Genomic DNA, 22,748 nt, shown 5'->3' with positions numbered 1-22,748 from the left:
TTTCACCAACAAGCTGGCAATGGCTTATAATAATTTCTTCTAGTGCCAATATAACATTAAATTCTCATCAATCCCATGGTTTATATAAGTCCTTTTCCGACCTCTTTTTAACCTTACAGTGCAAGATCATACATGATATATAATCCAGATAAAAAGCGCTTGACAACAAAATGGCTTAATTACACATCAAGCTGTCTTATCTTCTACCTAATCCACCAAGAAACAGAGAGGATGCTGCATGCTCTATTGCAAAGTTTTGAAGCAAAGCAATCTGGACATGGAAACTCTACTCACCGAGAAAATCTCCTTGGACACGCAAATGTGGATATGTGACTGATTTTAAGGTCTACACTCACACCTTTTTGATAATCTGAACGACATCTTCATCTTCCAGTTCATGCTCCTGGTTTGCAAAAGGCACCAAATGTAAATTAAGAGATACAATAAAACGAAATGAAGATTATTATAGAGTCGGTTCATAGAATCAACCCTGCCAACTCTTTGGGGCTTGTGTTTCACGCTTGATCCCCAGACTAATGCACTGCAACATTTACCCAGAAAATGCATTAGGATTCAGCAAGGTAAAATCGTGATGATGTCTACAAATATTTATTCAAACCCAAAGAGGATATTCAGCTAGGATAGAAAGTAGTCTTCTCCGGTTTGGATTTTGCATAGGGCCTTGCTTGGAAATTGTTTTTGAAAACCATTCTTTTAAACAAAAAGGACACGCTTGATAAACTTTTGATAGAAAAAGGTTTTTTGATATTTTGTTCTAAAACCGGATTTAAAAAAAAAAAACAAATTTAAGGTGTTTTTAGTTGTTTAAAGTAGAGTATAACTGAAAATATGAACTATACTTTAAAAACTTTTACATTCTACATGAATACATAGTATCTTGAATCTTGCTCCAAAAAACAATTACGAATTGTTTTTAATAACTCTTCTCAAAAGCTGTTTTTAAAAACATTCTTGAACAGTAGCCTAAAACTATAATTACAGATCCACCAAGTATAACTCCTATGATAACCTGCATTGGAAAAAACTCCTACTATATCGAAAAGTGGCCCATGTAGATGTAGCAGTTTTTCAAAAAAGAATCAAGTAAAACTAATTCATATTAGGTTAGAATTTATAAAAATATAAATATAAATTTCAAATAGTAAGTAAAGCAATTTTTTTTTTTTGTTCTTAGATGATGGTGAAGGAGCTTTAAAAATTCTCAAGAAATCAAAATTCTAGAGTACATGGAAGATTAGGAAAGAGCACTTACTACTTAAATTGTTTGAGCATGTCCTTGTGGATTCTGCTGCAGAAGTCCTCAACTGTCCTCCTTTTGGATGATAAAATTACAGGATCTTCATAATCGGGATTCATTCCCTTGGGCTTTGTGTATATGCGAGTTAAATCAAGATACTCCCATATCTTTTCTAGCAGACCATCAAGGTTCCACTCCAGGTGAGCACTGCAGCAATAATCATATCAAACCACAACCAAAAAGGGAGAAATGAAAAACCTCAAATGAATGACTAGAATAAGATTATTTGGCAAAAACAATGACACCAATAGAAAACCAACTGTTCACACTTGATGGGATATAAGATCTTCAATTCAACACAGCTTTAATCCCAATTACTTGGGCCTACAAATTAGGAAGATTAAAATTAGGAGTTATGAGCTATAGTCAGGCCAATCGTAATCATGCACTGTTTTGTCACGGATATCACCAGTCCCCTTTTTTTTTCCTCTCTTCTGATAACCGAGGAACCTCCCATGGCTGAGCCCTCTGGACCCTCCATAGGAACCCAAACCTTGGAATGCTGACCGCATCTACCGCAACCAGTACTGGGTAAATCCAAGACATTCAATCAACAGCAGAACCAGTCTCAATATGAACAATTGCATTCATGTTTTAAGACTTTCCCAAGCTTTATTTTTTTTGATAAGTAAACAAGATATGCATTAGAAAAAGGCTAAAAGCCACAGAGCATATAGGGAGTATACAAGGCGGCTAAAGCCTCAAAAAGGAGCTACAAGACCAAAAAAAGAACTACCTTCCCTTAAGTGGATGCTACCCACTCCAAAAAGCCTATAAGGGAGAGACTCCTCGCCTAAATACACTTTGGCCCAGCTCCATAAGTTACAAACAAAAAAATTCTTTAATTTGAACATAGATTGAAGCTAGAGGCTACTGATATTTTCACTTCCTAAATTCTTGGACTAAATGACAAGAGAAAATATTTTACATCTTCATCTGTTGTAGGGTATTCAAACTTCTTTCACAAAGTTTCACTATGACAAACTGCATTACATATGTAGAGACTGTGTCCCAAGATTTACGACAAAGATTGCAGCAAGTAGGCTACTACTATCTCACTTCCTAAACACTCAGAACAACATAAAAACAGAGAATATCTGTTGTAGGGTAGTGAAACTTCAAGCTTTCACAAAGTCTCAATGGGACAGACTGCGTTAATGTTTGAAGACTACATCCAAGCTTTTACTAACATAGATAGAAGCTAGTAGAATGCTAATATACCACTTCCTAAAAACTCAGGAGCAAAACAAGAGAAAACATTCCACATCTCCATTTTTAGGGTTACCATCAAGCGTGGAGGGTGGGAGGAAGATCTTTGTCAATAACAGCCCCAAAAAGATAAATTTCCTCTGAAAGAACAATACAGCCCATGCGATTGTGGTCACAAAAACTCTACCAATCACCTAAACCATCCACATGTGGCTAGAGAATCTGAATTTCATTTATCACTACAATTTTTGGCACAGCTCCTATGTTTCTCTCAACCTCCCCCCTCTCCTCTCTCCCTCCCGGCCCTTTTTTCCCCCTTTGATAAGACCAATCAGCCTTTTTGACACCCCCAATCGGAATTAACTTCCAAGTTCACGGTCAAGATGTCTGAAGGATATATTTCACAAAATCCATCAATGTTTCTACAATTATTGTATATATTTTTTGTTTCATCTTTTGACCAAAAAAAAAATTGAATATAACAAAAATTTAGCAGGGAAGAGTCCCTAATTCAGTGGAGACAATAAGTTGATGTGGAAAACGCATAAAGCATATTCTAAGAAAATTCACAAGAAAAACATAATGATCACTTGTCAAAAAGTCAATGGTTCACCTCTTCATTACCACATCCTCTCTAGGAAAAACAAAAAAGTACAGATAAGGATCTTTTTCTCAAAATTTCACCTTTCAGGTCAACGTTTGTTTTTATTTTCCAATTTTATAAAACAAGATTTTTCAAATGAAAGCAAAAGGCACTTAATGGAAAAAGAAAAAAAAAAAAGGCCTAATTATACCTGACTGGACAGTAGTGAGGAAGCTTATCTAGAACCTCCAACTCTTCAAGTGTTATCTGATCAATCTTGTTCACAGCATAGATGCAAGGTATATATACCCTACTACCCTCAATAACATCTATGAGGTCATCAGCAGTTGCATCGTATCTAAGAGAAACATCAGCATTGTGAATTCTGTATTCGCTACATATTGCCTTCACAGTTTCAAGATCCAGATTTGTGTTGGTAACTGTAGATGTGAAATTAATCCCACCCTTATCTTTCTTCCTGAAGGTCAGATTTGGTGGTTCCTTGTTTAACCTGTTTCCAGACAACAAAATAAATAAGTACAAAATACAAGAGGTCCACAAGTCGACTCTTTTATGAAGCAGATGATCATACAGCAGAACTTCAACAAGTCTTTTTAATACCCAAATAATCCAAATAAATCCTACCAGATAACAGACAGAAAATTTAAAACCTTCTCACTTGCCTATATAAAGCAATGAACAGTAAGTAGTCAGGCACTTCATACTGCAGAACATCTGAGAATCTGACGTGCTTAAATTTTATATTCTATGACAAGCTGCTGGCTTTCATAAAGTAATCAAATGATTCCATTAAATCTATAGACTCGTACATAAAAAGCAAGAGTTAAAAGGTTTTATGGATGAGAAATGGGATGCCTTCATTAACGATATTCTGACAACTAACAGGATTTGGTACCAAAATTCACATACTAATGGCAATATTAATTTCCTATGGAGTTGAACGATTTTATTTTCAACTTATAATTAAGATCCCACAAATGGATAAAGTTTAATGTCATGAAGACGGTGATGACCGAAATTTCCATTTTTCAAAAGATTCATTAGTACTATTCTCAAATATAAAAAAAAACACTTATTATTATCCACCACTGAAATTAGATTAGATCACCATGTAATCCAATTCTTCATAGCAGCAGTGCACTACATAGAATTTGAATTATCAGAATCAGCTAAGAAGTGAAAGCCAGTAAATTTAATCATAGGCGGAGAATTGACTATAGGGAACAGATAGACAATAAGCTTCATAGAATTATAATATAATTAACAGTAGTCAGAAAGAAAGAAAGAAGTAAAAGGGCAAAAAATTACTCAGTTTTCATATACAGTAAAGCAGCACCATTTTCATATATTGACCCCCCAAAAATTACTCACACTTTATTTAAACACAAGCATAAAGGAAAAAAGGGGTTTTTCAGGTAGAAGCTGGACGCTATACCTTTCCCCAAAAAAATGAACCAGAACTGCAAAGAGAGAGCACAAATTTCAAGTATAACCAACTTACCTTATGCCAAATCCCTCGAGCTCTTTCTCTATCAGACGCTTGTGAGTAATTGGCTTTATTGCATCAAGAACAATCAAAATGCAATTGCATGTTCTAGCAGTGCTGATAACCTGGATATTGATGACATGCCATTTTAATATATTGAGCCAGAAGGATGAGCATATGAAGATTGCATACAAACAAGAAACATTACATACTAAGTGATTATTATCAATATTCTAACTTCCACATACTAAATAAATTGTCCACCAGAGGTTTAACCCAGAATAATGTAATGAATACTAGATCCTATGCAATCATATGCCACAAATTAAGAGTCTAGACAAAAATGTCCAGTGAACAACTAGTAACCAGTCAACAAAGGGAGGAAGCTCATGTATGAATCACATTCAGCAGCATTGATGCCCCAAAATTAACATAGTGGAATCAAAAACAGGGAAAAAGGAAAAAAAAAAAAAAAAAAAAAAGGGACATTAAAACCCATGGATAATATTTTGATGATATCTTGATCGCCCTTAAAACATTTTTTGATAGGCCAGCATAGAAATATATTAACAGTATCTAGCAAAAGGGTGTACCGAAGTACACAAGACATATAAAAGGGTGCCAAGAGACAAAGAACAAGAAGAGAGAAACAAGAAACAGAATAACTCCTTCCCCTAACTTAGAGCTTACCCAATTAACAAAGTTTACCATAGACATTGACACCTCATATAAATCCACAATAACCCACTCTAAGAAATTGCATAAAAAAGACATTTTGAGCAGTTGATCTGACTGTCTTCATATTGTCAAGTGACTGGCGATCAGCATTTGCATAAGCAACCAAGGTACCGAATTCAAACAATCTCTGAAACCCTACACATCAATAAATGTCCCCGCAAATTGAAGCACAGGTGGTTGTTATGTTTGCAGAAAGAAATCAGCATTTTCAGTGTAGAGTTGCCATTGAATCTCTTCCACTCTCCAATTTAAGAACAGACAGTGACTATATGAATTTGGAATATGCATCAGGTGGCAACATGCAATATATCTAACACAAAATCTTTGAACTGAAGGACAATGTTGAATTGTCAACATTGTCAGGTTGACAACAATGCTGCTCCCTAGTAAAATGATGGCTTAAAAAGTAAGGCCTGATGTTTACGTGCTTAGAATTTGGTTTTGACCAGGGAAATATGCCCAAGGTTGTTTGGGCTTGAGATTTGGTATGGTTCAAGAAGTAGTCCTAAATTGTTTGTGCTTAGGATTTGGTATCGGCCTAGGAAGTATGCCTTAAGTTGTTTGATCGGGATTTTGTAGGACCTGAACCATATAAAAGGGATTAGCTTGATCTCACTAGAAGCCACTGATTTTCAGAGGAGTCTCAAGGAGTGCCTTGTCAGGGGAGGAATTTATTAGGTTAGCAACAATGTTGGTCCCCTAAAAAATAATGACTTAATAAGTAAAACTCAGGATAGAGTATGCTTGGGATTTGATGTTGGCTTGAAAATTATGCCCAAAGCTGTGTGGGCTCAAAATTTGGTATTGGCTCAAGAAGTAAGTCCAAGATTGTGTGTTCTTGGGATTTGATATTGGCCCAGGACATATGCCTATGGTTCTTGGCTTGAGATTTGGTGTGACTTGAACCATCTAAAATGGACTAGTTTGATGTCACTAGCATCCAATTGGTTTTCAAAGGAGATGGCCAAATCCTTTTGCATGACAAATATATACCATTTTCCCTCCCTACCTTTTTGGGTAGAATGAAGTATCTATGCAAGTTTAACCATCTCTGAATGAACAATTCACCCACTAAAATAAATGCAAGGAACATAGAAAGAGGTTAAGAAAGCAAGCTAGACATCTTGGCATGAAGTATAAATCATTCCTATTCCTTAGTCCAATAGTTTTTCACACTTGTTCCCTAAAGCAGCTATGTCCAGGACATATCCTATAGCCATGCAAAATTCATCTCTCGTTCAACATGGGAGATTAACACAATATTGAGTGTCCATTTGAGGCATACACTTTATGACATCCAAACCTGAGATTGGAACATCCTCTTTAGAATAATAAATGGATGTATCCGTTGTATATAGCATTCAATGTCTTATCATTTTTACAAGCCATAATGTTACATAACCAGAGGTTTGATGTTTCCCTGGTTGTGATCCCAAGAACAGCATTTTATGGCATAAAGAAAGATATGCTAATAAAAGAATATATATATATATATATATATAATTAATTAATTAATAAATAGATGTTAAAAGCACCCATCAAAGGGTCAAAAGAATTGGAAAAAGATAAATATCTAGGTAACATAGATATCAAGAGTAAGCAACATGAAGCAGGTCTTTTACTATACATTTGTGGCATACATCTCACATGAGATAGCAGGCAACCAAGTTCTCTGAGACAACAGTAGGCACATCTTACCTGCCTTCCTCTACCTTTTCCATCCTTAGCACCCTCAATAATACCAGGGAGATCCAACAACTGCCAACCACACAGAAACTCAATTAAAAAAAAAAAAAAAAAAGAATTAAAGAAAACCTATCAATAGAAGTAAAATCAAGCATTGAGCACCAGGGCTCACAAGGCCACAAGCACGTAGATATTATTTGCCATGAAATACCTTGAAGTAAGTAAATAACTCCAAGTTGATTAATCAAGGAAATAACCCAAGGGAGGACTTTTCAAACAAAATGCTCAGTACAATAAGAAAAACAGAAGCAGAAAATGTAAAGGATGTTAAACAAACAGCATATCACTTCACACCCTATGCCAGAAAAGAAGCAATGAAAAACAAAACACAATACAGCATTTTCTTTCTCTAATAAAAAAATTTACTTTATCAGCCAGTTTGATTCATGTAATTACTGAATTTTGTAAATAAAATGCATCTGTAACCTTTACCAATTCATAAGACCACAATATATATAGTCATTCCTTGTGCAGTATACTGGCAATTCTTTTATCGGTCAAGTCATTGTTTTATAACACAAAAATTGAAGAACCGTGAAATAAACGGGTGCAAAACAGATGAAAGAAATGGAATTATATAATTTTCTTTGATACATTTACCATCTTTCAATAAAAATTTACAATTATTTTTCCCTAACTGATCCAATAAGTCATTCTTGAACAATATATTCTCTTAAATACCAAAAGTTGCAAGTGCTACTTAAGAGTCACAATATAAGGTTATTTTGCTCGTGTTCATTTTATCAACAGCAATAATTAAATCCCCAACATGTGACCAATAATTGCTCTCCGGATTGTTTCTAATATTACATGATATATCAAAATTTTTAGCTATTATCCATTGCCAAAGTCAAAGTAGAGTAGAGGACCTCCAGAACATCTGCAAGTGAAGATTTTTTCCTTTTAAAGAATTAATAAGGCCAACCTACTGAATGCCAAAGGGGACATAATCCAAGTACACATTAACATCTTTGAAGGAATTACTACCTGAATTTTAGCTCCTCGATACGTTATCACACCAGGAATGCAAGTTAAGGTAGTAAATTCATAGGAAGCAACCTGTAAAACATAAAAAAATATCAGACAACTTAAAAATTCCTTAAGATATATAAATCACAATGGAAAGATTTCAAACCTCAGAAAAAGTGCCTGTTAATTTATTTAGAAGTGTGGACTTCCCAACTGAAGGGAAACCAACCAGACCAACTCTTGAATCTCCACTTTTAGTAACATCAAAACCTTCACCAGGACCACCAGCACCTTTTGATGAGGGTGCAAGGAGTTCCCTTCGTAGTTTTGCAAGTTTAGCCTAGCAGGAGACAATCAATGACATTCAGATTGTTTTTCATTGGAAAATCAATAATTAAAAAAACACATCAAGAAATTCTTAAAAAATACACTGCAATCCAACTTTGGCAGTTTCTCTAGCATGCATTTAAATATGAAAAATCAAAAACTTGTTCTACACAATAGAAAAAGTTATACTCCTATTGAACAATATTTATCACCACTTCACCAGTATGCACAACATCTAGTCTATAGATATGATATACATAGATAAACTACATGTGAATTGAATTGTTTATTTAGTGCTCAAGAAAACTCTATTATCAATTTTTTTCCCTAAAAATATATTAGTCTCCAACCCATCTAATACCACACTTGTGCTAACTTTTGACCTAGATTTATATCATCAATGGCAGTGGCAGTGTTTTTTCCTTTAAAATGTTAGGTCAACATACACAATGATCCATCACATGATAAATCTACAACAATAATGCAAGTTTCCACAACAAGAATATGTAAGTTCCTACATCACAATAAAAATGTAAGACTCCCTCCCCAACTCCCTCCTTCGCTGAAGAAACTATATCCTTATATAGACTCAACCCATGTATAATATACACATTATGCCTTACAACACATTATGCAGTGGTGCATATCCACTGCAAGCTTCTCTGCGTTGGTTAATGGCACTTCTACGGGTTTCTTTCAAAGCTCAAGGGGGTTGAGGTAAGGCGATCCTCTTTCGCCTTACCTATTTGTGATTGTCATGGAGGTTTTTAGCTTTTTTATTAAAAGGGTTATGGATGGAGGTTTTATGTCGGGCTATAGGGTGAAGGGTAAGAGTGAAGAAGGAGTTCAGATTTCCCATCTGTTGTTTGTTGATGATACTCTGGTGTTCTGCCAAGCTTCTCAAGACCATCTGACTTACCTAAGTTGGTTGCTTATGTGGTTTGAAGCTGTGTCGGGGTTGAGAATAAACTTGGAGAAGAGTGAACTCATTTCAGTAGGGAGGGTAGAGAATGTTGATGATCTCATTTTGGATTTTGGTTGTAGAGTGGGTAGTCTCTCGTCCACTTATTTGGGCCTTCCCTTGGGTGCTCCGTTTAAGTCAGTGTCAATGTGGGATGGAGTGGAAGAGTGCTTCCATAGAAGGTTGGCCATGTGGAAGAGACAATACTTATCTAAGGGAGGAAGAGCGACTCTAATCCGAAGTACCTTGTCGAATCTTCCTATTTATTTTATGTCCTTGTTGTGCTTGCCAAACTCAGTTAGCCGGAGATTAGAGTAAATTCAAAGGGATTTCCTTTGGGGTGGTGGCAATTTGGAGCGAAAACCACATTTAGTAAGATGGGAGTTGGGGTGCTTAAGTAAAAAGAAAGGGGGTTTGGGGGTTAAATGTCTTTCCATCCTCAATAAGACTCTTCTTTCTAAATGGAATTGGCGCTTAGCAAATGAGAGAGAGGCTTTGTGGAATCAAGTGATTAGAGGGAAGTATGGGGAAGATAGAGGGGGTTGGTGCTCTCGGGAAGTGAGAGAGGCGCATGGTGTGGGGCTTTGGAAAGGAATAAGGATGGATTGGGAGTTGGTGGGCGCTCGGATTTCATTCCGTGTAGGTAATGGGCGGAGGGTGAGGTTTTGGAGGGATAAATGGTGTGGGGACTCCCCTTTGTGTGTGTCATTTCCTTCCTTATTTGTTTTGTCTGTTGATAAGGAAGCATGAGTGGCGGATATTTGGGACCCCTTGGTTGAGGAGGGTTGGGGGGGTTGGAATCCCCGCTTTTCAAGAGCCCTAAATGATTGGGAGGTGGAGGAGGCGGAAAGATTCTTGGAGCGTCTTCATGGGAAGAGAGTGCTTGAAGATGTGGATGATATGGTGGTTTGGATTGAAACAAAGAGTGGAAAGTTCTGGGCCAAGTCTCTCTACCTTGCTCTAGAAGCGGACTACCCTTATTTGTTTCCTTCTAACAGCATTTGGAATGTGTGGGTACAACCCAAGATTAGTTTCTTTGCGTGGGAGGCTACGTGGGGTAAAGCCTTAACCCTAGATCTTGTTAAGAAAAGAGGATGAGCCTTGGAAAATAGATGTTTTATGTGTCTTGAGAATGAGGAGACCATAGACCATCTTCTTCTACATTGTTAAAAAACAAGGGTCTTATGGGATTTACTCTTTACTTTGTTTGGGGTGTCTTGGGTGCTGCCTTCTTCAGTTAGAGAGACTCTCCTTAGCTGACATGGTTCTTTTGTGGGCAAAAAGCGCAAGAAGGTGTGGAGAGCTGCTCCTCTTTATATTTTTTGGATGGTTTGGAAAGTCAGAAATAGATTGACTTTCAAGGATGATGCGTTGTCAATCCAAAGAATGAAATACTCTTTTGTTTTTTCTCTTTGGTCTGAGGCTAAGTTGTTTATAGTTAATTGCCCTCTAACTATGGTTAATTTTATTGATTGGTTGAGCTCCTATTAAGGTTGTTTTTTGGGCCAGTTGGGTGTTTTTCTTATTCTTTTTTGGCCTTTTTGGTGGTGGGTGTATAGGTATTGTATACCTTGAGTCTCTTTTTTGGCGTCTCTTTATATATGAAATTCTCTTTACTTATAAAAAAAAAAACACATTTACAAAACAAATACTAAGAAACAGAAAGACAGGTACCTTTAACAAGCCCAGATGATGAGCTGTAGCTTTATTCTTCTGAGTTCTTGCCATCTGCAAAAAACAACAAAGCAAATCATAAAGGCTGTGTCACAACTCCAAAACAATTACCATGGAACCAAGAACTCCTAAGTATCATTTGAATTTTACAACTTAGAGCTGCTGGATTAAAATCTCCGTCCCCAATTCCGAATCCTCCATAAAAACTTACCACATTGCAAATCTAGACAAAGATCATTACAACTTAAAATCCAAATCCATGAATTTAAAATAACATTTGAGAGGTCTTATGTACAAACCCATAAAACAAAAATCAATGATATCCAAATCATAATTTACAATCATGTGCCAATGGTAACACCCACAAGCTTCTTGACGATAAGAATGATAGTTCCAGACAAGTTTCTACGGAGTTCATAAATCATAATACCAATCAATAAAACCAATTATTATACCAATAAATTTCTTCTTTCACAATACAAAACAAGATTTGAGTGAGCGATAATTCCATGAAAAATATTAGCCTTTGTCTGAGAAAATTCGCTTCTAATGAACGTCCCTTTTTTCCATTATTTGCTAACAAAAAAGTAGGAAAACGAAAATTATGATTAATAATAACAGGATTCACGAAAAATATGGATTTTACGCTCTCTTATTCTCTCAGAAACGAGCCAAGAGTGCGAAATGGAGCTAGGGTTTGAGATTGTCGAGAAGAATAATACCTCATCTTCGATATCTTTGATTTTCTGCATCACGGTCGCCATGGTTGAAGCACAGAGAAAAGGGGAGGGTCTGATTGAGTCCGCCGACGCTGAACTGGTGAGGTCGAGATGAGAGTGAAAATGGCGGTGGAGATGCTTAGAAGTTATAACCAGGCTCAACGACAACTGTGGCAGCGATCTAGGCCGTAGCTCATTGGGCCTGAATGGGTGGGCCTCTTTTTGCGCTTGAGCTATGGTTTGGGTTCGTGCTCCCAAGACTGGACAACAGGGCCCCGTTTTGTCTACCTGGTGAAGACTGGACAATGAATCTACTAAGACTGAGGCTTGCATAGGAAGCCTAAACCCCAATAAAATTGATCCAATCCAATCAAACTTTGACTGAATCGGTTCAATTTTCAATCATCATTAAGATTGATTTGGTTTGATGGTGAAGCCCGACTTTATGGATTTGATTTTCGATTTCTTTCTTTCCAACAAAAACCAATCACTTCAATACTTATATCTTTTGTGGTTTCTAATTCTTTGGTTAATTTCCTTATGTTATGTTTGTTTCTGAAAAAATTGAGGAAAAATATGAAAAAAGAGAAATAAAAAAAATAGAAGAATTTTTTTTAATTTAATTAATTATTTTAATATATTTTTTAAAATTCATTTTATTTATTTCTCTTTATTATATAAAAATTAAATAATTTAAATTTTTGATGAATTTTAATTATATTTGATTTTTTTATATATATTTTTTATGATGGAATGAAAATTATTTTTCTTAATATTTTTAAAACCAAACATAGCATTAATATTTCTTATTATCATCTAAATAAAATTTTAAACTTGATCTAAATTAACTTCCATTCAACTTATCATCTAAATGCAAAAAAAATATATATTTGAAGAAATCAATATTGGATGGATAGATTTCTTATTTTTTGTATTTTTAAAGAGATGTTATTAACTTATCCCTTTTTATTCTTATCTTAAAAGGACAATGGCTTTTTAAAAAGGCTTAAAATTTTTAAAAAAATTATTATTATCTTAAATTTCAAAAGTTTTAAAGGTAATTTTTAAAAGGATAATGGCTTTAAAAAAAAAGGCTTAAAATTTAAAATTTTGATTATCTTAAATTTCAAAAGTTTTAATGGTAATTTTTAAAACATATTATGATGAATTATTATATTTTACGTGAAATTTATCAAAATTTTAAATTTTAAAAAGAAAAAGCAAAAAATATATTCAAACTAATATTTAATTATTTTCATTAATAATATAAACAAAAATAATAATTTTGAGTCTATTTCAGTTTTTTAAGGTAAGTAATAGAAAATAGTTTAATTTTAGAAAAAGTTAAGCATCACTGAAATCACAACTTTTTAGTCGCGCCTCATAAGGTAACATGTCATAATTTTCAAACATGGTATAACTATCTAGAATCCTTTTATTTTCATATTCTTTACTTCTCCTTTTCGAATTTTCCTTCCTTGATTGATACGAGGAGATGGGGAGAGTCGAATTTGATGGTGAAGCTCGACTTTACGGATTTGATTTTCGATTTCTTTCTTTCCAACAAAAACCAACCCAGAGTGACACTTCAATACTTATATCTTTTGTGATTTCTAATTCTTTGGTTAATTTCCTTATGTTATGTTTGTTTCTAAAAAAAACTGAGGAAAAATATGAAATAAAATAAAATAAAAAAATTAGAATAATTTTTTTGTTAATTTAATTAATTATTTTTATATATTTTTAAAATTCATTTTACTTAATTTTCTTTATTATATAAAGATTAAATAATTTAAATATATATAATTTTTTGATGAATTTTAATTATATTTGATTTTTTTATATACTATTTGTGATGGAATCAAAATTATTTTTCTTAATATTTTTAAAATCAAACATAGCCTTAATATTTTTTATTATCTTTATTTTTAAAATTTTATTAATGTAACTAATGACCATGTGGCAAAATAAAATTTTAAACTTGATCTAAATTAACTTCCATTCCACTTATCATCTAAATGCAAAAAATATATATTTGAAGAAATTAATATTGGATGGATAGATTTCTTCTTTTTTTTTTTTTTGTATTTTTAAAGAGATGTTATTAACTTATCCTTTTTTATTCTTATCTTAAAAGGATAATGGCTTTTAAAAAAAAGGCTTAAAATTTAAATTTTTGATTATCTAAACTTTCAAAAGTTTTAATGGTGCTTTTTAAAACATATTATGATGAATTATTATATTTTACGTGAAATTTATCAAAATTTTAAAATTCAAAAAGAAAAAGCAAAAAATATGTTCAAACTAATATTTAATTATTTTCATTAATAATATAAACAAAAATAAAAATTTTGAGTCTATTTCAGTTTTTTAAGGTAAGCAATAGAAAATAGTTTAATTTTAGAAAAAGTTATGCGTCACCGAAATCACAGCTTTTTAGCCGCGCATCATAAGGTAATATGTCATAATTTTCAAACATGGTATAACTAACTAGAATACTTTTATTTTCGTATTCTTTACTTCTCCTTTTCGAATTTTCCTTCCTTGACTGATACGAGGAGATGGGAGAGTCGGATTTGATGGTGAAGCCCGACTTTACGGATTTGATTTTCCATTTCTTTCTTTCCAACCAAAACCAACCCAAAGTGACACTTCAATACTTATATCTTTTGTGATTTCTAATTATTTGGTTAATTTCCTTATGTTATGTTTGTTTCTAAAAAAAATTGAGGAAAAATATGAAATAAAATAAAATAAAATAAATGGAAGAATTTTTTTGTTAATTTAATTAATTATTTTTATATATTTTTAAAATTCATTTTACTTATTTTTCTTTATTATATAAAGATTAAATAATTTAAATATATGTAATTTTTTGATGAATTTTAATTAAATTTGATTTTTTTATATACTTTTTGTGATGGAATGAAAATTATTTTTCTTAATATTTTTAAAATCAAACATAGCCTTAATATTTTTTATTATCTTTATTTTTTAAATTTTATTAATGTAACTAATGACTATGTGGCAAAATAAAATTTTAAACTTGATCTAAATTAACTTCCATTCAACTTATCATCTAAATGCAAAAAATATATATTTGAAGAAATTAATATTGGATGGATAGATATCTTTTTGTTTTTTGTATTTTTAAAGAGATGTTATTAACTTATCATTTTTTATTCTTATCTTAAACGAATAATGGCTTTTAAATAAAAGGCTTAAAATTTAAAATTTTGATTATCTTAAATTTCAAAAGTTTTAATGGTAATTTTTAAAACATATTATGATGAATTATTATTTTTACGTGAAATTTATCAAAATTTTAAATTTTAAAAAGAAAAAGCAAAAAATATATTGAAACTAATATTTAATTATTTTAATTAATAATATAAACAAAAATAAAAATTTTGAGACTCTTTCAGTTTTTTAAGGTAAGTAATAGAAAATAGTTTAATTTTAGAAAAAGTTAAGCGTCACTGAAATCACATCTTTTTAGCCGCGCATCATAAGGTAACATGTCATAATTTTCAAACATGATATAACTATCTAGAATCCTTTTATTTTCATATTCTTCACTTCTCCTTATCGAATTTTCCTTCCTTGACTGATACATCGGATTTGATGGTGAAGCCCGACTTTACGGATTTGATTTTCGATTTCTTTCTTTCCAACAAAAACCAACCCAAAGTGACACTTCAATACTTATATCTTTTGTGATTTCTAATTCTTTAGTTAATTTCCTTATGTTATGTTTGTTTCTAAAAAAAATTGAGGAAAAATATGAAATAAAATAAAATAAAATAATAGAAGAATTTCTTTGTTAATTTAATTAATTATTTTTATATATTTTTAAAATTCATTTTACTTATTTTTCTTTATTATATAAAGATTAAATAATTTAAATATATATAATTTTTTGATGAATTTTAATTATATTTGATTTTTTTATATACTTTTTGTGATGGAATCAAAATTATTTTTCTTAATATTTTTAAAATCAAACATAGCCTTAATATTTTTTATTATCTTTATTTTTAAAATTTTATTAATGTAACTAATGACTATGTGGCAAAATAAAATTTTAAACTTGATCTAAATTAACTTCCATTCAACTTATCTTCTAAATGCAAAAAATATATATTTGAAGAAATTAATATTGGATGGATAGATTTTTTTTTTTTTTTTTTTTTGTATTTTTAAAGAGATGTTATTAACTTATCCTTTTTTATTCTTATCTTAAAAGGATAATGGCTTTTGAAAAAAAAGCTTAAAATTTATAATTTTGATTATCTAAAATTTCAAAAGTTTTAATGGTAATTTTTAAAACATATTATGATGAATTATTATATTTTACGTGAAATTTATCAAAATTTTAAATTTAAAAAAGAAAAAGCAAAAAATATGTTCAAACTAATATTTAATTATTATCATTAATAATATAAACAAAAATAAAAATTTTGAGTCTACTTCAGTTTTTTAAGGTAAGTAATAGAAAATAGTTTAATTTTAGAAAAAGTTAAGCGTCACCGAAATCACAGCTTTTTAGCCGCAGATCATAAGGTAACATGTCATAATTTTCAAACATGGTATAACTAACTAGAATACTTTTATTTTCGTATTCTTTACTTCTCCTTATCGAATTTTCCTTCCTTGACTGATACGAGGAGATGGGAGAGTAGGATTTGATGGTGAAGCCCGACTTTATGGATTTGATTTTCCATTTTTTTCTTTCCAACAAAAACCAACCCAAAGTGTCACTTCAATACTTATATTTTTTGTGATTTCTAATTCTTTGGTTAATTTCCTTATGTTATGTTTGTTTCTAAAAAAAATTGTGAAAAAATATGAAATAAAATAAAATAAAATAATAGAAGAATTTATTTGTTAATTTAATTAATTATTTTTATATATTTTTAAAATTCATTTTACTTATTTTTCTTTATTATATAAAGATTAAATAATTTAAATATATATAATTTTTTGATGAATTTTAATTATATTTGATTTTTTTATATACTTTTTGTGATGGAATCAAAATTATTTTTCTTAATATTTTTAAAATCAAACATAGCCTTAATATTTTTTATTATCTTTATTTTTAAAATTTTATTAATGTAACTAATGACTATGTGGCAAAATAAAATTTTAAACTTGATCTAAATTAACTTCCATTCAACTTATCTTCTAAATGCAAAAAAAATATATTTTAAGAAATTAATATTGGATGGATAGATATCTTTTTTTTTTTTGTATTTTTAAAGAGATGTTATTAACTTATCCTTTTTTATTCTTATCTTAAAAGGATAATGGCTTTTAAAAAAATGCTTAAAATTTAAAATTTTGATTATCTTAAATTTCAAAAGTTTTAATGGTAATTTTTAAAACATATTATGATGAATTATTATATTTTACGTGAAATTTATCAAAATTTTAAATTTTAAAAAGAAAAAGCCGAAATCACAGCTTTTTAGCCGCCTCATAAGGTAACATGTCATAATTTTCAAACATGGTGTAACTAACTAGAATCCTTTTATTTTCGTATTCTTCAGTTCTCCTTATCGAATTTTCCTTCATTGACTGATACGAGGAGATGAGAGAGTCGGATCGGATTTGATGGTGAAGCCCGACTATACGGATTTGATTTTCGATTTCTTTCTTTCCAACAAAAACCAACCCAGAGTGACACTTCAATACTTATATCTTTTGTGATTTCTAATTCTTTTGTTAATTTCCTTATGTTATGTTTGTTTCTAAAAAAAATTGAGGAAAAATATGAAATAAAATAAAATAAAATAAATAGAAGAATTTTTTTGTTAATTTAATTAATTATTTTTATATATTTTTAAAATTCATTTTACTTATTTTTCTTTATTATATAAAGATTAAATAATTTAAATATATATAATTTTTTGATGAATTTTAATTATATTTGATTTTTTTATATACTATTTGTGATGGAATCAAAATTATTTTTCTTAATATTTTTAAAATCAAACATAGCCTTAATATTTTTTATTATCTTTATTTTTTAAATTTTATTAATGTAACTAATGACTATGTGGCAAAATAAAATTTTAAACTTGATCTAAATTAACTTCCATTCAACTTATCATCTAAATGCAAAAAATATATATTTGAAGAAATTAATATTGGATGGATAGATTTTATTTTTTTTTTGTATTTTTAAAGAGATGTTATTAACTTATCCTTTTTTATTCTTATCTTAAAAGGATAATGGCTTTTAAAAAAAGGGCTTAAAATTTAAAATTTTGATTATCTTAAATTTCAAAAGTTTTAATGGTAATTTTTAAAACATATTATGATGAATTATTATATTTTACGTGAAATTTATCAAAATTTTAAATTTCAAAAAGAAAAAGCAAAAAATATATTCAAACTAATATTTAATTATTTTCATTAATAATATAAACAAAAATAAAAATTTTGAGTCTATTTCAGTTTTTTAAGGTAAGTAATAGAAAATAGTTTAATTTTAGAAAAAGTTAAGCGTCACCGAAATCACAGTTTTTTAGCCGCACGTCATAAGGTAACATGTCATAATTTTCAAACATGGTATAACTAACTAGAATACTTTTATTTTCGTATTCTTCACTTCTCCTTATCGAATTTTCATTCCTTGACTGATACGAGGAGATGAGAGAGTTGGATTTGATGGTGAAGCCCAACGGATTTGATTTTCGATTTCTTTCTTTCCAACAAAAACCAACCCAAAGTGACACTTCAATACTTATATCTTTTGTGATTTCTAATTCTTTGGTTAATTTCCTTATGTTGTGTTTGTTTCTAAAAAAAATTGAGGAAAAATATGAAATAAAATAAAATAAAAAAATAGAAGAATTTTTTTTGTTAATTTAATTAATTATTTTTATATATTTTTAAAATTCATTTTACTTATTTTTCTTTATTATATAAAGATTAAATAATTTAAATATATATAATTTTTTGATGAATTTTAATTATATTTGATATTTTTATATACTTTTTGTGATGGAATCAAAATTACTTTTCTTAATATTTTTAAAATCAAACATAGCCTTAATATTTTTTATTATCTTTATTTTTAAAATTTTATTAATGTAACTAATGACTATGTGGCAAAATAAAATTTTAAACTTGATCTAAATTAACTTCCATTCAACTTATCATCTAAATGCAAAAAATATATATTTGAAGAAATTAATATTGGATGGATAGATTTCTTTTTTTTTTTTCTTTTTTTTGTATTTTTAAAGAGATGTTATTAACTCATCCTTTTTTATTCTTATCTTAAAAGGATAATGGCTTTTCAAAAAAGGCTTAAAATTTAAAATTTTGATTATCTTAAATTTCAAAAGTTTTAATGGTAATATTTAAAACATATTATGATGAATTATTATATTTTGTGTGAAATTTATCAAAATTTTAAATTTCAAAAAGAAAAAGCAAAAAATATATTCAAACTAATATTTAATTATTTTCATTAATAATATAAACAAAAATAAAAATTTTCAGTATATTTCAATTTTTTAAGGTAAGTAATATAAAATAGTTTAATTTTAGAAAAAGTTAAGTATCATCAAAATCACACCTTTTTAGGCGCGCATCATAAGGTAACATGTCATAATTTTCAAACATGGTATAACTAACTAGAATCCTTTTATTTTGGTATTCTTTTACTTGTTATCGAATTTTCCTTCCTTGAGGAGATGGAGAGTCGGAAAATCAAATATATAAGAGAGAGTTGGAATTTATTATTTTATTTCTTTCCTCTTAATCACCGCCACTTCCGTCGTCTTCGGTGAGCACCTTGCCGCCACCTTATATTTTGAGTAAATTTTTGCAGTTACAATGGGTGACGCAGTCCTCGAATTGGTGGGCATGCCTGGACCATGGGCTGAGAACGATTCTGAACCGTCAGACCACTACACCACAAAAATTGGTGGACTGCCTGTAAGCAACTGCAGATTCTACAGATTTGTCTGATTTTTTTATTTATTTAAATAGAACTCCATTCATATCCCGGCGGTTGATTTTCGAATGCAGGACTGGCCGATTCCGCAGTTGCTCTCCTCAAAACCCCATCTTCTTCGGTGTGCTATATGTGAAAAGGATCTCTGTCTTGTGGCTCAGGTAGTGATACTATGAAAGTTTTGTGGATTTGAAATGTGGGTCTTTGAATTCATGCCCCTTTTTTTTAGGTTTATGCCCCGATTTCTGGCAAAAATTTGAATATTGACGAGCGGGTAATCTATGTTTTGGGCTGTTTGACGCCCACATGTGGAAGAAATCCGTGTAGCTGGCGGGCTATTCGTGTTCAGAAATTAAATCCTACCGACGAGGAAGTAGTACAAGAGACTGCCGTTGCATCATCTCCTGTTGCTGGATGGAATAATGATATATGGACGGAAGAGGGGAATGATGAAAATGACGAAGATATTGATTTGGAGGAGTTGGGTGTGGCTCTCTTTGAAGCTGCAAGCGTGGCTTCTTTTTCCAAGAAGCGGCACGCCAAGCCTACTGTGAAGTCTTCACCTTTGAACACCAAGCCTACTGTGAAGTCCTCACCTTTGAGTCCTGGAACTAGGTTGGTTTATAATGACACACCAGGTAAAAGTAAAACGGTAGATATCATAATTAATAAGATGTGATGGTTCAACTGGAAGAGATTTTTATTAATGTTTCTTGATTGCAGTGTTGCCTTGTTTTTATACATACACTGAGGAAGAGTTATCCTCAAGGGAAATAAAGAAAGAACAGACCCAGAAAGCAGTATCCAACGAGGAGGCTTATGAGTATACGGGGGCTTGGAATGCTGACAGGACTTACTTCAGGTTCAGGAAATGTCTAGATGCATACCCAGAACAATGTTTCAGGTATAACCCTAACTGCCTTTACTCATTTCTGATGAAGGTTACCTACATACTTGTAATGGAATGTTTGATACAAGATTTGACCCCCAAAAGTAGGAATTCTCACAACTATATAGAATGCCATTATATTAGATGACTGCAACTATTTCCAAATTACCTTATCATTTTATGCCTTTTCGGGTGGCCATATGCTTAGATACTCATGTGGTGGGAAGCCACTTCTGGCTATGGAAGAGGTAGAAGACCCAGGGAGATGCAGGCATTGTGGGGGTTCAATGCACTATGAGATGCAGTTGACACCTGCACTCTTGTATTTTCTACAAGAACGAGCTGATGATCGTCAAAAACACTCGCTCGAGTACTGGACCTGGCTGACAGTGATTGTATTTACTTGTTCTCAAGTGAGTTTGCTCTTTTATTTTTAAGCAATTTGGGAATCCATTTTTGGTCTATATTCAAGCTCATTGGAAACATGCCCATCAATTTTAATGATCCAAGCTTATTTTTAGACATTTTTCTTTTTTTTGCTATCTCTTTTTTAGAGCTGTTTTCATCCCAGTGATCAAGAGAAGTCGGATAATGAAGGCTGGGAAGTAGCAGAGGAGTTCATTTTCATACAATATGAGAAAACAGTGTATGAAGCACGTAATGAGGCTTATTTTTCCTGATCAGGAAAGAGAGGAGAATAAGACAGCAGTATATTTAATTTAATTATTAGTTGTTGGATCATTAGTTTGGTCTGCTAGTAATTTCGTGCAGAGAGAAACAAGTTTTTAAATTTTTTCATACCAAATTTGATGAATTATTTGTAAGCCAATATAGGGTATTTCTATTTCGGTGCATGTAGCATGCATCTTTGTAGACATGTTTATTTAATAAGCTTACGTACATCTTTTGTGTGGATAGAATCATAGAGTGGGTTTAAAAACATTGAGACTTTACCCCATATGGATGCTCATACATCACTTTTTTCCTTTTTTTGATGTGAATTTTACACTGACATAGGAGAAACCACTTTTTAAACTTACTACCTTAATATGATTTAATGATTTGGAATTATTCTAATAGAAGGTTTAGTTTGTGGAATTTTTTTTTTTTTTAAATACATTATTTTTGCTCAAAACTCTGGTATAAATGTCTTCATGAGAATACTGTTTTCTATATTTGATTTTCTAAATAAAACATTTTTTTTATAATTTGATGGGTTTTATATGACTTTTTAATACTAGTTGACTTGTTTTTGAATTGATCAGTTTGTATTTATTTGGTCATTGTTTGAGTATTAAATTATTTTTAAAATTATTAGATTTATTAACAAATACAACGCATTATGTTTTATTTAATTTGAAGTTCATTTACCTACTAAAAAAAATCATAAAATTATGATTAGATAGAAAAAATTAGCAAAGCCATTCAAAATGAATTTAAGTTTGTAACATTTTAGTGTTAATTTGATCGGTTTTAAGTTACATGGCTTTTTAATACTAGTTGAATAGTTTTTAATTCCAAACTATTATAAAAAATTAATAAATTTTTTGTATTAAGTTTTGCTTGATTTTAAATTTATTACTTGATAAAAAATTTAGATAAATTAAAAGAAATTTATAAAATTATATATATAAATCAAAGGAATATCATGTTTGAAGATTTTTGGTATAAGGATTGGATTGTGAAAAGAGAATCAGAGAAGAGAGATATTGTGTTCTACTTTATTTGCTTTTTATATGTATGTCTTTTTTTTTTTCTTTTTCTATGTATGTTCATTAAAAACCTCAAAAAACGTTTTGTCCAAAATGAAAATAAAAATTTATTTTAAACTGTATATTAATATTATTAATTTATTTCTTTTTCCATTCTCATTCCTATTTTTACCTAACCTTAGGGGGGTGTTTGGTACACGGGAATAGGGAGTGGGAATAGACATCTCATTCATTTTCTCCCTTATTCCTATGTTTGGATAAATGTTAAAAAGGTGGAAATGAAATAAAAAATTATTCCGGCAGAAATCAAATCCAACTTATGAGTCGGATTTGCATTCATTAAAAGTAGGTGGTATTCTGATTCATTAAACCTATTTGATAATATAAAATAACCTAAATTACTATTTTACCCTCTTATCTTGTT

At 30.6% G+C, this 22,748-nt stretch overlaps 2 protein-coding genes across 2 annotated transcripts; one reads left to right on the top strand and one right to left on the bottom strand.

The window, feature by feature from the left end:
• On the bottom strand, window positions 1-12,114 carry LOC100267907 (developmentally-regulated G-protein 3). The gene is made up of 10 exons (XM_002279831.4): window positions 11,755-12,114; window positions 11,033-11,086; window positions 8,237-8,410; window positions 8,089-8,160; window positions 7,054-7,113; window positions 4,633-4,742; window positions 3,322-3,621; window positions 1,274-1,465; window positions 490-541; window positions 1-403 (listed from the first exon to the last, which is right to left on the bottom strand). Exons 1-10 carry the CDS (start codon window positions 12,082-12,084, stop codon window positions 353-355), a joined length of 1,395 nt encoding a protein of 464 aa, XP_002279867.2. The 5' UTR covers window positions 12,085-12,114; the 3' UTR covers window positions 1-352.
• A 7,360-nt stretch (window positions 12,115-19,474) lies between these two features.
• LOC100262859 (uncharacterized) lies at window positions 19,475-21,520 on the top strand. Its single transcript, XM_010654558.3, has 6 exons — window positions 19,475-19,704; window positions 19,798-19,884; window positions 19,953-20,361; window positions 20,447-20,627; window positions 20,821-21,025; window positions 21,167-21,520. The coding sequence occupies exons 1-6, from the start codon at window positions 19,603-19,605 to the stop codon at window positions 21,290-21,292; spliced, it is 1,110 nt and encodes a 369-aa protein (XP_010652860.2). The 5' UTR covers window positions 19,475-19,602; the 3' UTR covers window positions 21,293-21,520.
• Window positions 21,521-22,748: the final 1,228 nt, after the last annotated feature.

This window comes from Vitis vinifera, chromosome 7 (genome assembly GCF_030704535.1).
Source record: "Vitis vinifera cultivar Pinot Noir 40024 chromosome 7, ASM3070453v1".
Classification (NCBI taxonomy): domain Eukaryota; kingdom Viridiplantae; phylum Streptophyta; class Magnoliopsida; order Vitales; family Vitaceae; genus Vitis; species Vitis vinifera.
The sequence above is the reverse complement of the archived record's forward strand: the minus strand, read 5'-3'. Positions and strand labels throughout refer to the sequence as shown.

Coding starts and splice junctions, on each gene's coding strand:
- LOC100267907 (XM_002279831.4), bottom strand. CDS start 12,084: ATGCAAGCCTCAGTCTTAGTAGATTCATTGTCCAGTCTTCACCAGGTA. Junction 11,087..11,754: donor TCAAAGATATCGAAGATGAG/GTATTATTCTTC, acceptor TGTTTTTTGCAG/ATGGCAAGAACTCAGAAGAA. Junction 8,161..8,236: donor TAACAGGCACTTTTTCTGAG/GTTTGAAATCTT, acceptor TATGTTTTACAG/GTTGCTTCCTATGAATTTAC.
- LOC100262859 (XM_010654558.3), top strand. CDS start 19,603: ATGGGTGACGCAGTCCTCGAATTGGTGGGCATGCCTGGACCATGGGCT. Junction 19,885..19,952: donor ATCTCTGTCTTGTGGCTCAG/GTAGTGATACTA, acceptor CCTTTTTTTTAG/GTTTATGCCCCGATTTCTGG. Junction 21,026..21,166: donor TTGTATTTACTTGTTCTCAA/GTGAGTTTGCTC, acceptor TCTCTTTTTTAG/AGCTGTTTTCATCCCAGTGA.